General features: G+C 34.1%; 1 protein-coding gene across 1 annotated transcript in view; it reads right to left on the bottom strand.

The window, feature by feature from the left end:
* Positions 1-16464, bottom strand: part of chd6 (chromodomain helicase DNA binding protein 6) — a 235714-nt gene that overhangs the window by 119047 nt on the left and 100203 nt on the right. The window contains exons 4-8 of the mRNA XM_039735928.1: positions 14532-15028; positions 5913-6063; positions 5472-5621; positions 3198-3263; positions 2764-2822 (exon numbers count right to left, since the gene is read on the bottom strand). Coding sequence (XP_039591862.1) covers positions 2764-2822; positions 3198-3263; positions 5472-5621; positions 5913-6063; positions 14532-15028 — 923 coding nt within the window. The remainder of the gene's footprint in view (positions 1-2763; positions 2823-3197; positions 3264-5471; positions 5622-5912; positions 6064-14531; positions 15029-16464) is intronic.

Genomic DNA, 16464 nt, shown 5'->3' with positions numbered 1-16464 from the left:
TAGATCTACAATTATTTTAAAAATGCAGACATAGAAACTAGCATGTTTCTGTATGTGACTGTAGTCATGAACACAATGGAGAATTCCACTAGCAGATATTGGATCGTTAAAACCCCTATGTCAGTTGGGTGTAAGTGTAGTGAAAATACAGACAACTGTGGGCCTTCTTCTACGTTCCCAAATGACTTAGTCAGATCAACAGATCAAACAAAAGGGGAAAAAACATGCAGGAGAGTAAAACACTTGTCTTTGATGATACAGAGGAAAAACAACTTTATTAACTCTATGCTAGCATTTCAGCTTCTGTCTTTTCCGTTTCAACCATAAGGTCGTGATTACACTGTTCAATTTGGTTTAAGTATCAGTTTTCATCTGTTCTTATTTTCACTTTTTATTGTATTGGAAAAGTGTTTTAGCAAATTATTTATGGTTCTTTTAAACTGATTTTTAAGCAGAACACTTTTATTAGACAGTGATGAAGCAATAAAGCAGTTTGTGTAAACCGCCATTTTACCAATATTCATATGATTTTATTTCTAGTGCAGCAAATCGGGCCAGAAGTACTTTATGACATAGAACTGACTTGAAGGATTTTGTGGTACCTGTTACATTTACTGTTTTGGGTACATCATCACCAAAAAAAAAAAAATAACATAATTTTGCAGGACAGTACATTTTATGATGTTTCCTACACACTGATGACATGATGGAATGCTGAGTATTTTTGCAAGTTTCACAAAAGAACTAGCAATAGCGCATATCTCATTTTCTTTACTAGCGAAGTTATTCCACCTTTCTGCCCAAGATGTACTTGTCGTGCACACACACCTTCATACTGTACATACAAACATATGTGTGTATATATCTTCTTCAGGTTGATAAAACATTACTTTGTATTGTAAATTGTTATATTGTTTATAACAGATTTTGTAAACGTCAGTTTGAAATTAGGTTTAGAATAACTGTGTGCAATAAAAGATATTCCCAGGACATTATTTTTTATCATTTCAAATATTCTCAAACTTTTACCACTACAAGGTAAATTATAAATCATAATGATGATAGTGTTATTTTTAGGAAAAAAAAAATATTTTGTAAAGATATTTTTGAATTTGGCAACTGCTTGTGCTATAATTTGGGCACTCTGTATAATTCCATCTCCAGATATATAGAATCTGAAAGAACAAGGTCTGGCCTTCACTTGCACTGGAGAAGATGTATTTTTTTGTAACCATATTCATTATATTGTGATCTGTTTGAACACAGGAAGGACAGTGAAACATTTTTTTACTGCTTCAAAACAGTAAAACAAAAAAAAAATGGTTGCTAGCATTTCATAATTTTTTTTTAATAAACTTTTCCCAGTTGTTCCCAGCCATCCATTCTATGTTTGTCTTTGTGGTGTTTAGAAGTATATTCCAATACTGGCAAGAAAATTAACACTAAAATTGCATTTATTTGGTAAAAAAAGTTGGACTTAGTGAATTTATTGTGCTGCAATTTCTTTTCACAGCATAGGTCCTTCACCAGATGTAAAAATTCTGAAAGAGCAATGCTTTGCCTTCAATTTGATATCTAGTACTTTTTAGTAAAGCATTTTTATAATATTGTTATTGTTACAGTAAAATCCGAAAAAAGATTTTTTTTTACCACTTCATAATGTGATTGATTTTGCAACTTACTGTGCTGTAATGTACACAACAAACATGACTTCTTCTCCAGATGTAAATATTCTGACAGAGAAATATCTGTCCTTCATTTTGATGAATGGAATGTATAGAGTTAAATGTGAATAGTTTGTGTCCAGTTAAATCAAAGTAGCAGAAAACAACCAACACTGAATTTAAATGCTTAATGTTTTTTGACCTACTTATACAATTCAGACTTTTCTGGGAATTAAGACACTCTACTAACTCTAGAAGCCACAAAGTTGAGATTTTAAAAAGATAGTAAAGAAGCATTAGGATTTTTAAGAATTATTGCACCAAAAGAATACTGAGGTAACATCTCAAATCAAGTATGTTTTTTCTGGGAATTTTGTGGAAGTAAATAGTTTTTATTGTACACAGGACTTGTACTTTACTAATTTCTGAATGTATAAAATAATGTTGATACTTTTTAATCAATCATATAATCAGTAATCACCAAACACATATACCAAATTTCAAAAGCAAAATACCCGATATAGACTTTAGCTCTTCATATAAAAACTGCTCTGTATATTAGACTACACTATCTGGCAGTTGCTCGGAAACTAACCGAATCTAACTCTAAGCAGATTCCTTATACATTTCCCTATATATATTAGCAATAGCCCTAGTTTAAATCGGCATAAAAACTGAATTTAAAACGTTCCCCTTTTTAAATTTAGAGATTCACATTGAGAATGTGATAATACATATGCCCATTAAGTTTTCTTAGTTAACATTCTGGATAAATAAAGTTTTCACAAATTTTAAATTCTTTCTGCACTTACACAGCACTCAAGAGAGACAATAAAAGAGACATTTGTATAAAATATTTTAATGTAATCCTACACTATGAATTTCTGTGACAAAGATACTTTTACTTCCAGTTTACATGTATAGTGCGTACATTCGAAAATGAATTTAAATAAACATTTAGCTAGCGGTAAAAATATAAACACAATTTTTAGATCATCAAAATGCATGATTCACATAAAATACTACTTTAGTATAACATCACATAAATCAAATTATATAATATTAACATGGTGCAATTATGCTTTTTTGAGATACTTACAAGTTTCTGTACTTCACATAAAACTCTTCAGTCTCATTCAGCAGCTCAATGGGCGACGTCTAAAACAGATACACCTATGAGTTGGTCAGGCTAAATAATTAGTAATAAATATTCAAGGGCATGGTCATGACATTATATTTGCACAGCAGAACTGAAGTTATCATCCTTGGAATTAAAACAATAGGGTTAAACCAAATATTTCTAATAATCTTAAGTTTAGGACAAAATAAGTGATCACTGACTTGCAACCCTCAGTAAAGATGCATTTGAGCAATCTGAACACACCATTACTTCTTGAATCTTAGTAACAAACTATTAAAAAAAGTGTCATGACATTCCAATGTTTAAAGCTGAATTAACACAGTATATTCACATAAAATTTATAAAATTAAACACAGACTGCAATGATTTAACATTTAGCCTCTGCAAAATACCTCTTTTTTTACAATACGAACAGAGAGGATCTTCTCGATTATGTTAGCTTCATCTTCTGGGGGTTCCTGCAATGAAAATTGCTTTGTAAGTCACTGCAAACCATCATTTGAAATCAGAACACACTTGAATCCCACTGAAGAAGTTTTATAAAATATGTAGGTTCTAATAAAAAAGTATTGCTCATAATAAAATATACACATCTCTGCAAATACTAAATTGCAATAAGAGTTCAAGGCCTCAGAAAAAGAGAAAACATAAACCTAAATATTTCTATTCAAATGGAGCATACATTTGTAAGAGAGCAAGACTAAAAAGCCTCCTACATGATTAATCAAACACATTCCACTTACATGATGTTAAGAAAATCACATCAACTCAATAACATTCGCAGTGTGTGTCCATGACTATCAGCTGTGTAGTGTAACATCCCATTGACAGTCATAATTCTACAATTTACAGCAAGTCACAAGCTGTAGATGTAGATTCTAGTGTGCGCAAGAGTTAACAGCCAATGAGCACTCAACCAGAAATGCAATGGATATAATGCCCACAAGAAGTAAGAAGCAATTTTCACAGTGCTGTGGAAACTAATGGACACCATCTGTGAAGCGCAACACTTAAGTTACAAAGACACACTCAGAAGTACCTCCTTAGCGTCACTGTAGGAGGAATGTCAGGACAAATGGCTTGACCAATAGGATTTGAACTGTGGGCGGGTGGAGTGTGGTCATCCAGCAGTCCAGTACACAGGGTGGGGGCTAACAAAGTTCAGCTGATATCACAATAAATGCATTGCTTGAAGCAACTTAGAGGTCCTCCTGTGTGTGGTAAAGGGGAGACTGTCTCTTGCTCAAAATGTAAAAAAGTGACTTTTGAGCACATCTTTGTAATCCAAACATTACTGGAATGCACATACATGGAAAGAAGGAAAGCAAGTGTTCTGTACTGTGCCAACAGAGGAGAGGTTCATCAAACTTGGAGCCAGCACATTTGTCTGTTATTTCATAAAATAAAAAAAGAATGACCATAGATTGCAACTGAACTCAACACACTTGATACAATGATGTGATAAGCCAAGGCAATGCAGACTGGCCTTGTATCCACCACTAGATGTCTGAATTAACAATAGCCAAAAAACATAAAATAACCCACAAGTAGATAAATCGCCACAAAACAATCGGATGACAAAAGGGCGCAACTTGATTACTCCATGAATTTCAACCCCTCAATCATCCTTTGTCTACAGAAAACATGATGAAATAGCAAATCTATACATATAAAAGGCAAAGCCCTCACTGACTCATCACTAATTCACCCACTTTCCATATAGTTGGAACCCCCTAAACTGTATATATAGATAGGGGAAACCCATCCTCACCGTTTCTGCGACTTCCAATATACATAGGAAGCCCAAATTTCCCATGCTCATCCTTTACACTGTACTTAAACGTTTAGTATGTTTCATTTTGCGACATGCAAAGTAATGAACTTTCGAAAATATCATCATCTTTTTGGCGGTTCTCACCATTATGCCGTAAAGAACGTTCGGAACTGACCTATCCTATTGGGGGTTTCATTCCTTATTTCCATTAACAGACGATTCAGGGAACACAAGAGTAGAAGAGAAGGGCAATGAATCTTAAGTTCTGCTGTATGCTTGTGTCTCCCTTGGCTGTTGTATAATGTCTTGAAGGTACTGTTAAATATTTAACTGTTCTTATTTGTTAAGTTCCTAATACACGGTGTGAGATTTGCTTTAACACTTAAGACCATAGTTAAGTGATACTTAGAATTTTGTCTGTCACTGCTTAGATTAAGGCAATAATTCATAGAGGTATGTCTGTGCCAGTGCTTACAGGGTTGTAACCTTTGACAAGAGGAATAAGCAGCATACATTAAAGGTATTCCTGGCAAGCAAACCAATAGCTCTAAGTGGAAAAAGCATGAAGAAACCACTGTTGTGGCTTACTTATACAAGATCAAAGTCAAAAAGACATTTGTTTCTGGGGTAATACACCCATAAGGCTTGTTACACCACTGGTTTCCGAGGCTTAATATAAAAGAGACAGAACCGTGATATAAAATCATGGGGGAATCATGAAATACACCACAAACTACTCTTTCTCGAAGACAACAATATTTAGTGACTATAATCATGTAATTTGACATGCTCCAAGGCTAGAACTCACACTTACTCATTTACTGTAACACCAATTTAAGAATTAATAAATACTATAAAGGATTATTTATCGTACTGTCATATTTTTCCTTACCTCTGCTTGCCAAGCTAGCGTGGATGTTGAAAGTGCTGGCATCCTTCCTGTTCCAAGCACAGCAATTGTCTCACCATCATCATCGACCACTTTGAAGTCCAGGTCCTCATTATATTTCCTGCGCTTCACTTGTCTGCCTGATCGCCTCTTCTTAATGGAATATAAAAATAAATATGTCAGCAATAGGCTTGCAGCCATATGATGGCTAAATATACAGACATAAGAGAGGTTGAAGAACTCTACTGTCACATTTACACAGTAGATTGAAGTTATTACACATTCAACTAAAGCCAATACATTTAACAAAATATAAATGTGTTCAGAACACACAAAAAAATAATGGTAAAAATACTGAGAACTCTTGCTTTGGACGGCAACCTAGAGATTAAATATGTTCTTAATTTAGATTATAATTTCCAGGTTTAGCTAGATCAACAATACCTGTCCGTCCACAGAATCATTTGTATCTTCTGTACTGGGGATATTTGTAGTCAGGGAGAGTCCTTCATCAGATTCTAAATTGTCCAGAGAGTTCTCATTTTTCCTTTTTCCTTTCTTCTTTTTCTCCACTGGTGTTGGGCCTTGTTCTTTACTACAAATTTAAAGACATTTCATGCACACTGTTAACAGAGACCAAAACATTTAACCATTATGGAAAACTTAATTTTAAAGGTTATGTATTTTAATCAAGCAGTAACACCACCTTAACTCCTTGCACCGCAGTCTCTTACTCATTTTCCCAAAAATTAAACAAAAACGTTTTTCTAATCATTAAGAACGATCATTGTCATTCTACTACTCTGGTCCAGTATGTCTTAAACTGTGGGCTGCAATCCAATCTAATGGGTCACCACATGATTATATAGTAAAAATTAAATTAAGTTTGAACAACTGCAAACTCTTCTGACCTCTATTTAGCATACTATTTTTGGTGGAAGTGTGCAATCCATTATGTATCCAGTAAACAGCACTGTTGATTCATCAAATACTTTTCATTTCTGTGCTTCTAAAATATAAAAATATTAACTAAATTTAATAAACCTCACTAACCTTCTTCCACTCTGTGAAATAATCCAACTGAGATGACTGACAAGTTGACACATGGGTAAGAAAGTGGGAGAGAAGAGGGAACGACTGATGAGTTTGTCAGGTGAGGCTCAGAATGCCAAAAGGATCTGACAATTTTCAGGGAGTGTGAAGGATGAGTCAGTAAAGTGGAGTTTTATATAATTATATGGTAGTGTTGAAGGCTAAATGCAGTTAATTGCCAGCGACAACTTGTCAGAACCTTGTCATTTGTTTACCATTATACCCTGAATTTAAATCTGTAAATAAGGTGGAAGGAAAATGTTGTATTAAGTTTAATATGTCTTCTTGTAATGATATTTTAAAGAGTTTTGATAAATTTCAATATACAGGTAGTGTTAAGGATGTGTTTGTTGGACCACTGAAACCTGTAAGATCAACAGACAGTGTCAAAAAGGGTGAGACAGGCTGTACAGCACAGGCTTCCGCACTCAAAACATAGTTAGTCAGTAGAATAAAACCTTTCAGACAGGATTGTTCACTCATTTCTTCATGAAGAGTTATCCTATCACCCGTGTAAATTTCAAATAATGCAGAATTTTTTTAGTAAATTTTAGCTATGCAACTCATCTTTTATGCTGTGTTTACTGACTAGTTAAATGAAAACTGGTATATGCCGAGCAATTTGTAAACTTATCGGGAAGAATGTATTGTTATTCAAAAACATTATTTAAAAAAAAATAAGATTACATAAGATAAGGTAAATAACCTGTATTGATTAATTACTTTTTGACTACGTTATATACTCATTCAGCATCATGAGTCAGGTGACTACAAAAGGTAACCATTAAGTCCATGCTTTCAAAAATCTACATATCTTTACACCACACTCATTATATAGAATTTAAATCTATCGGCTTTACTAAAACTTACACAAAGTATTTACATCTGTGGAGTCTCTTCTGTCTTGAATGATAATTACTGTTTTATTAAAAATGTTTTTATAGCTTCCATGATTAATCGATTTGTTTGACTAAAAATTTCATTTGAATTGTATTTTCTTAACATTAGAATCCTTGATGCTTAAATTTTTTTCATTGTCTCTGACCTCCTTAAACTTTCTTGACATATGGCAAGTAGCTTAGCTCCTTATCAAATGTGTGGTTTGCCAGAACAAAGCCTGCTACAAATTCAGTCAGATGAAGGTATCGCCCTGCAGCAATCCTCATATTTCAAGTCTGTGTTGAAGTATATATTTGGCGATGCGTTTGTAAGGAATTATATACGTAATGAAATAAGGTGTTCTGAAATACATACGTTTCATGTGTGTTCCATGTCTACAAAGATCTGTGGAAATATAGAATGGAAAAGAAAATGCAAGGCAAGAAATGCTGAACACATGGCTAAAGCAGAAAATGTTTTCATATGTTATAGTAATAATGGCATAATTTTGACATGAATTGTAGGATGTGTGAAGACCAAATATCCAAGAAACACTTTCACAAAAGGTGTAACAAAACCATTATGATTTTATTCAAGAATAAGAAGAAAAAGAAATTGCTCAACTGACATGTTGCTAAAGCCCAACTATCAGTCGGTATAAAATAAAAGACGCTTGCAAACATGTGTGTTTGCACGTTCATTTTCAACCAGTTATCATAGTGGAAACACTACCCCTGTCATGGATCTGTGCAGATGGCACAGTAGATAAGCAACCATTTAGCAAAGGCAAGGTAATAGGTTCAAATCCTGGGTCTTCTCTGTATTTTGGGATTTGAGTAGTGAGCTGCTATTATTGTTACTATTACAGTATAAAAAAAAAAAAACATATATTTGATGTGAGCCTGTAACATCCTGTGTAAATTTATGGTACAGTGGGGGAAATAAGTACTCGATACCCTGCTGAATTTGTAAGTTTGCCTCCAGTTGTTATGGTAGTTTTATTTTAATGGAGAGAGACAGAATATCAACCAAAATCATTGAGAAAAATAAGTATTTGGTCCCCTACAACCCAGACAGAATTCTGGCTCCTACATATTGTAATCTGTGTGCCACATGGGCACACAGCCAATCAATCAATTACATATACATCTGATCTCAACTTATGTGTATAAAGCACACCTATCCACAGAAGCAATTTCTTCCATTCCAACCTCTCCCCCACCAAGGACAACTACAAAGGACTGTCAAAGGGACAAGATTGTAGACCTGCACAAGGCTGGAATAGGCTACAAGACCATCAGCAAGAAGCTTGGAGAGAAAGTGACAACTGTTGGTGCGATTATTCGGAAATGGAAGAAATATAAAATGACCATCAATAGCACGGTTTGGATCTGCATGCAAGATCTTGCTTCATGGAGTGGGGATGATCATGAGAAAGGTGAGGGGAGCACAGGAAGAGCTTGTTAATGATCTAAAGGCAGTTATGACCACAGTCGCCAAGAACACCATTGGTAACACCCTTTGCCAAAATGGATTGAAATCTTGCAGTGCCAGAAAGGTCCCCCTGCTTAAGGCGGCACATGTACAGGACCGGATGTTCACTGGCAAACTTAAGACAGAAAAGTAACATCCACCATAGACACTTCCATGTCTGTTTTCTCAACAAGACACCAAAAAGAAATTATTGAGCCGCGTTTGTGTGTCTGCTTTTATCCCTTCAACGCTAACTTTTACAACTACCATACATTTACACCAGTTGTCACGGAGTCAAATCAAATGTATGTTTTTATTATATATTGTAATAACAACAACAATAGCAGCTCACTGCTCAAAATGGTAAATGTGAGGAGGACCTACACCCTCTTGATTATGAGGCAGCAGTCATTACCTATACAACAGTCAACATGTACATTGAACAATTTAATTTTCTTCGCTTATATTCTTGAATAAAAGCTCACTTGTTTCATTATACCTTTTGTGAAAGTGTTTATTTGATATTTGGACTAAAGCCTTCACACATTATACACTTTACATCAACATTTTGTCATTTAATACAACAACATGAAAAAAGTTTCTGTTTTAGTTATGTGTTCAACATTTCTTGCCTATCATTTCCTGCCAACCTACATCTACACAGATCATTTTATTCCCAACAACGATATATTATTTACCCTATACAATTCCAGACACCTTACTCCCAACTCTTGAGAATTTTGCATCTGACTTGACCTCAGCTGCCTCGGTGGGAGATGGGATAGCAGTCTGCTTGCTGCTGACGAGGTACAAGGGAATTTAAGGTGGTCCAACATTACAATTATTTTCGCAGGCTTCAGGGATTCTAGTGTTAATTGAGTAGATGTCCCTGCCCACTCTTTATGACTAGCCTAATCACTGCAGCATCCGCACCACATTCAGTGGATGAAGGTTTCACCAATTATTGGGGAAACCTCTCATCTGTGTTGGGTGTATTCTACCGAACAGTTTGATAAAGTGGCTGGTTAATTGAATTTTTTGTTCAAAAACAGACTGTGTTCCAAAACAAGACTAGCTGAACTGCAACTATTATTTTCATTACGAAGTTAAATTGAAATCTCAAAATTAAAAGCATTTTTGCACACATGCAGTATAATGCATGAGGCATACAACATACATTAAATGTGAGCATTCTTTATGTTTCCAAAACATTAAAATGAGCAGAAAATTAACATTATTCACATAAAAAAAAAAAAAACACACGTTTTACTATTTAGAAAGGTGAGGGCAAAGGTTTTTCAATTGTTAACGGCATATTAATTTGGAAATTAGTAAGCTGCCAAATACAAAAAAAAAATTTGAGGATCTGTAAAGATATAGGAAATGTCTGATAGTCCCATGGCTTGAGGAAAGTGAGATCCAGTGTGTGGCTTTGATGATCTGCTTCAGCTGCCATAGGTAAAGGATAACCCAAAGGGAAAGAAGTAGAAAGAAAAATTTTCCCTAAAGAAATTTACAGAATATAAGAAAGGTTAACACATATCATTTTTTAATTACTTTTGAGAATCATAACATAGTACACAGTTTTTAAAACTATTGGTAGCGACCAAAAATTCCCTTTTGGATTCAAATTCAATTTCAATTGGAAAAAGGTTATGAAAGGTTTGCAAAGTGTCCTGTGACGGGCTGCCACAGGTGGTTTAAGCAAACGACACTTCTCCATTATAACTGTTGGTGGCGATTCCCCAAGTGAGATTCTCCATAATGCCCCACCCACCCTTCCTTGACCACCACCATTCTGAAGAACATCATTGACTGAATCTTTAAAATACAAAAAGAACAAGATTGGGTAATGAGAAAAAAAAAATTTTTAAAACACTGAAAAACTGCAAGACCAAAAACGAAACAAAAAATATAAAATGCACAAACAAAAGGTTAACTTTCCAATACAAAAAATCAAATACCTTGGATACTGTAAGCACCTGTGAAAAGTTTTATGATATAAAAATAAATCTGTAAAACAATTAATAAAAACACCACGATTTTTAAACAGATTTCTAAATACAGTTTACATATTTTATATGTGAGAGATTATATATATATATATATATATATATACACACATACAGTGATCCCTTGCTGTATCGCGCTTTGACTTTCGCGGTTTTGCTCTATCGCGGATTTTATATGTAAGCATATGTAAATGTATATTGCGGATTTTTGCTGATTCGCGGATTTCTGGACAATGGGTCTTTTAATTTATGGTACATGCTTCCTCAGTTTGTTTGCCCAGTTGATTTCATACAAGGGACGCTATTGGCGGATGGCTTAGAAGCTACCCAATCAGAGCACGTATTACATATTAACTAAAACTCCTCAATGCTATAAGATATGCCTCCTGCGCGGTGCTCGATTGTTTGCTTGTCTCTGCCTCTATCTCACCCTCTCTAACATTCTCTGCGCCTGACGGAGGGGGTGTGAGCAGAGGTGCTGTTTGCACAGAAGCCATTTGCCTAGTGGATACGGACGCTCCTCTAAGAAATGCCGCTTTATCGAGGTGCGTCCAAAAGCACACTTATTGATTTTTTGATTGTTTGCTTTAATCGCTCTCTCTCTCTCTCTGACGTTCTCTGCGCTTGACGGAGGAGATGTGAGTAGAGGGGCTTTTTGCACAGAGGCTGTTTGCTTAGAAGATACGGACGCTCCTGTAAAAAATGCTGAAAGGCTACCTTCGCATTGATCCCTTCATTGCCGCTGCTTTATCGCGGTGCTTACATACTTAAAAGCGCAAAAGCCCTATTGATTTTTCATTGTTTACTTTACTCTCTCTCTGACATTCTCCGCTCCTTACGCGCACTTTGAAGAGGAAGATATGTTTGCATTCTTTTAATTGTGAGAAAGAACTGTCATCTCTGTCTTGTCATGGAGCACAGTTTAAACTTTTGATTAAAGGGTGTTATTTCATGTTTAGAGGGCTCTAATAATGTTAAAAAACGTATTTAGAAGGTCGTAAACAGGTTTTCTATGCTCTAACTGCGAAAATATTAGATTTATAAATAAAGAATCCTACTTCGTGGAAATTCATTTATCTGTCTGGAGCGGATTAACCGCATAAACAAGGGTTTACTGTATAACTGTGCGGAGAATATTTATAAACAGTGTGGGAGAGTTTCTAAGGGCTTAAAATATATAAAAATAATCATACAAACATATGGTTTCTACTTCGTGGATTTTCACCTATCGCGGGGGGTTCTGGAACGCAACCCCCGCGATCGAGGAGGGATTACTGTATATAAATATAAATATATACTGTATATAAATATATATATATACACACACACACAAACACACAACACATATATACATGAAAACAACATTTTTCCATTTTATTCTCTTTGTCTAGGTTTTAACTTCTAGGTAGTAAATACTGTTGCAATGTCTTATGTTATCTAATTCATCCATTTCTTTCAATACAAGGGACTCCTAAAACCAATGGCACAGGAATCTTACAGCCCAGAGGTTGTTCATCTCACTTGCAATATATAAAATCAAACTGTTTTCACAATTATAGAAAATGTCTGCGGTTTTTAGTCAAAAAAAATTGTTTTACTTAAAGGTTATAAATCGTGTCTGATCGAATTTCTTTTACACTTGGAAGTAAAAAATATTCTAAAAATGTATGCATTTCAACATACAAAATAAATTCAACAATATGTTTTCCCATTTATGACAATTAACATATTGTTTTTCTCTAAATTCTTTAAAGTATAGATTGCCTGTCAGCAATATATTTTAAAGGAATGGAAGTCTAAAAGGAAAATTGAATGTAGACTCTTTAAGATCATATTTTAAATAAAAAAAGCTACAATTCCAGAGATTTTATTTTTAGTAAATAAATGGTGATCTCATATTACTGATGTATTAAAAATTGATATATGAAAACAACTATCAAAACGAATCTATACTAAAGCATTCAGTTTTGATACTGAAAAAATGTTACCTTGAATTTAACATTTTAATTTTTATTACATATTGCAAATTAAAAGCAATGCACTATTTAAAGTAGCAAATAGGGCTGAATGATTTGTGGAAAACATCTTATTATGATTTTTGTTACAGATACTGTAATTGCAATTTGATTTGTGATGCAAATGTTTAAAGTCAAGCTTCAGTTAAACACTTATAATAGATTTAAAACATGATGGAGCAATACCACATAAGACACCTTCGAAATATCAGCTACTTTACAATCTTATGCAAGGACGACATTTTTATTACATTTTTTAATTGGAATACAACGTAGAACAATTATCATAAAAGCTGTGACTTGTGGCTCAGGTGTAGTACGCAAATATTCCACAATCTGTAATCCACATAACATTAGTTACTGATATCCAGCATTTAGCTTATTGTTTGACAAACCAAATAATTACCAAAATAAAAGTGATCACTAAATATAATAAAATATAAATGTTACACAAAATATCTAACTATTGCACATTCAAATAAAACATTTACTTACAGATAACCAGCATATATCTTTTGAATTTTTTCACAAAGGATGTCGCTACAGGATATAGTGCAAGGTAGAGTGCAACATTATTAAGTCTGACTCAATTTAGTGCTTTCACTCATTATTTAAAAGGTGAATTCTGTTGCCAATATAAGGATTTTCCGATGATAGCAGGTAGATAGTCATGTAATTAAGGAGGTAATATTCAGCATTTTGCAATATCAGTAATAATTTTTTTTTAAATTGATGCGCTGTTCTTCGTATATATTAAAAGTCCACACTGGTGACTTTGGACCTATGCACAACCTCCTACAGAAGGTAATGCTGAGTTACTGTCCTCAATAATTAACCAGTTTGGAAATGAAATGTGATTACACTTGTTATCACCTCTTCAGTTCTTTGCAAATCTACAAATATGTGCAGAATGTACACTTTATATGGGAGATTATTTTTTTCTTCATTAAAAAATGATTAATGAATGGCCACAGTAGTCTGTTTGGATGGGCACGGCCCTTTGAGGCAGGCCAACTTCTGAATCAAACAGCAAAGCAGTGGTGCAGAAACAAAAAAAACCTTTTGAAGGTGTATAGCTGTAAGTTTTACTAATTTAAAAAAAAAAAAAAAAGCTAACTATTCAAAATTATGAAAAAGCCAATTGTGGAAGTGAAGTGCAAAAGAAGATAGGCAAAACACTGCAGGTCGAATAGCGTGTCAGAAGTAACTTGATGCCAAAATCAGTGCAGATAAAATAAACAACCATTCTTTTACAATCAAATGTCAGCTTCAGCGTTTGAATAATAAATTTGAAAAATTCTGTCTTTGTAATAAATTTGAATTACATTTGAATAGCAGCTTTCAATCTGATAGCTCTATTGGTCAGACATCCTGCATAAGGTATATCCTACGTCACAGGCTTTACTGTGTTTCATTGTTTCAAATCGATTTACAATTTTCATTTGAAATAAATTCTTCATCCCTATTAGCAAACAATAGTGGGTGGTACAAAACAAATACACAGACTTTCCAAAATAAAATTAATATTTCTAAGAACAGTCATATTCCTAAATAATCACTTTCTGCAGACATAACCTTAGCATGCTGCTTACCTGTTCTTTCGACTTTTGTGTTTCTGGTTCAAACCAGTCATTGACTTTTCCTTGGATAGCTTGGCCTCCCGAGGCTTTCTTGGTTTCTTCGGATCTTTTTGTTGTTTGAGTTCCTTGGATTTTTTTAGCTCCTTGGGCTTTCTGGGTTCTTTACTTTCCTTAGGTTCTCTCTTCTTCTTTGGTTTAATTTCTTTTATGCTTGCTCCATTTGCTGCACTACCAGGTTCATTCCTTTCTTTTTTCTTACGCTTTTTTTTTACTCGACAGCCTCCGCCATCATCCTCAACACCATTTGCAGGTTTTGCCAAGTTTAAGTTTACACTTTCCATTTGCTCACCTGTGCAATCGTGCCTTGTTGAAGATGTGAAATAACTGGAAAGTTCAGTGGCCCTTACTTGATCATGCAGATCTGACTGCTTTCTTGTAAATAGTGACTGTGCATTTTGGTCAATGGCAACTGTTGATGGAGTGTGCTTTAATACAGTCGAGGCAGACATCTAAAACATAATAAAGAAAAAGACAATGGTTATGATCAGTATTCCAATAAAATAATATACATTAGACATACAAATTAATAACAAAATGTGAATGTAATAAGTCACTGATATTGTGTTCATTAACTACAAATCAATTGGCTTTCAATACAGGTTTGTAATCTTATCTCCTTGGGGCCGGTATCAAAATTTTGAATTTTTTCAGATCCCAAAAAAGTAAGAACACAGCTGTTTATTTAGGTGGGATCATATATATATATATATATATATAGTGTGTGTGTATGTGTGTATATACCTATTTCTTTATTTAAAGAGCTTCTGTAAAAATCAGAATTTTTCCTTGGTGATAAAAATCTATCAATCCATCAAAAAGAATGCACCACAGTTCCTAGTATGAATAATGGAGGTACTTTTAATAAAATTAATGGAAATCCCGTTTTTGCTGTGGTATGAAATACGTATCAAGTACTGTAAAATCTCCTTGGCGCGGACAGTGAATACAAAATTCTGGTATCGTGATATCCCTACATCTCACAGGTATAGGTAAGCCGATGCAAAAATCTAGTAGGTACTGTCAGGTTTGGGGACAAAATACTACTTATTTTGGATTGAAATCTGCAAATTATGCAACAAGAGTGGCAAGTAGGGAAATTAGGAATTGATATTTCCAATAAATGTATCTTCCTACACTATAATGTGACATACAAAGGACATCCAAACTTAAATAACCACTGTACTTACACTTTTAAGGGCAAAATTCATCCTGGAAAATATTTTAAGGGCAATATTCTATATATCTTTCAGACAGCCTTAAACTTAAAATCACTCCTAATGCCTCAATGGCAATATATGGATTAATACCAGGTGGGTTAAAAGTGTTGTATGAAATATAAGTTGCAACACTTTACAACACACCACCTGCACAAAGATTTAATGTGCTCAAATGAATTGAATCCCATTCCACCCTTACTAGTTTAATGGAAAAGAGATATTCCATATTATCTCAAATTGAAAAAACTCAAATACTCTTACCAATTGTTCATTCAGAACTTTTAAAGAACTCAACTAGAACCTCATTAATGTAATCGTAAGGTAAACATGTTGGGCCTATGCTAAGCTTTTTTTGGTAACACTGAAGTTTAGGTACTGAAAAAATGCATCTATTAATCATATGCTTCTATGTAACTAGACATGAAAAAGGGCTTTTTTGTGTTAACCACACTTACAAAGCATCAGTAAAATGTTTATTCACCTGTATAATATGGTCTACTAAAAGTGTCACTTTGGAATGGTCACATGTGGCTTAAGTGACACATAAATCTCTTGATATTGTATATTTCAGACCTATAAATCCTTTATAATGTATAAGACCTGTATATCCTTCCTTATTCAAGTAATTTTACCACTTATTTCCACCTAGATTACCTTAAAGCTCTACC

Source organism: Polypterus senegalus, chromosome 14, assembly GCF_016835505.1.
Source record: "Polypterus senegalus isolate Bchr_013 chromosome 14, ASM1683550v1, whole genome shotgun sequence".
In the NCBI taxonomy this organism is placed as follows: domain Eukaryota; kingdom Metazoa; phylum Chordata; class Cladistia; order Polypteriformes; family Polypteridae; genus Polypterus; species Polypterus senegalus.
Note: the sequence above shows the minus strand (reverse complement) of the source record. Positions and strands in the feature narration are given on the sequence as shown.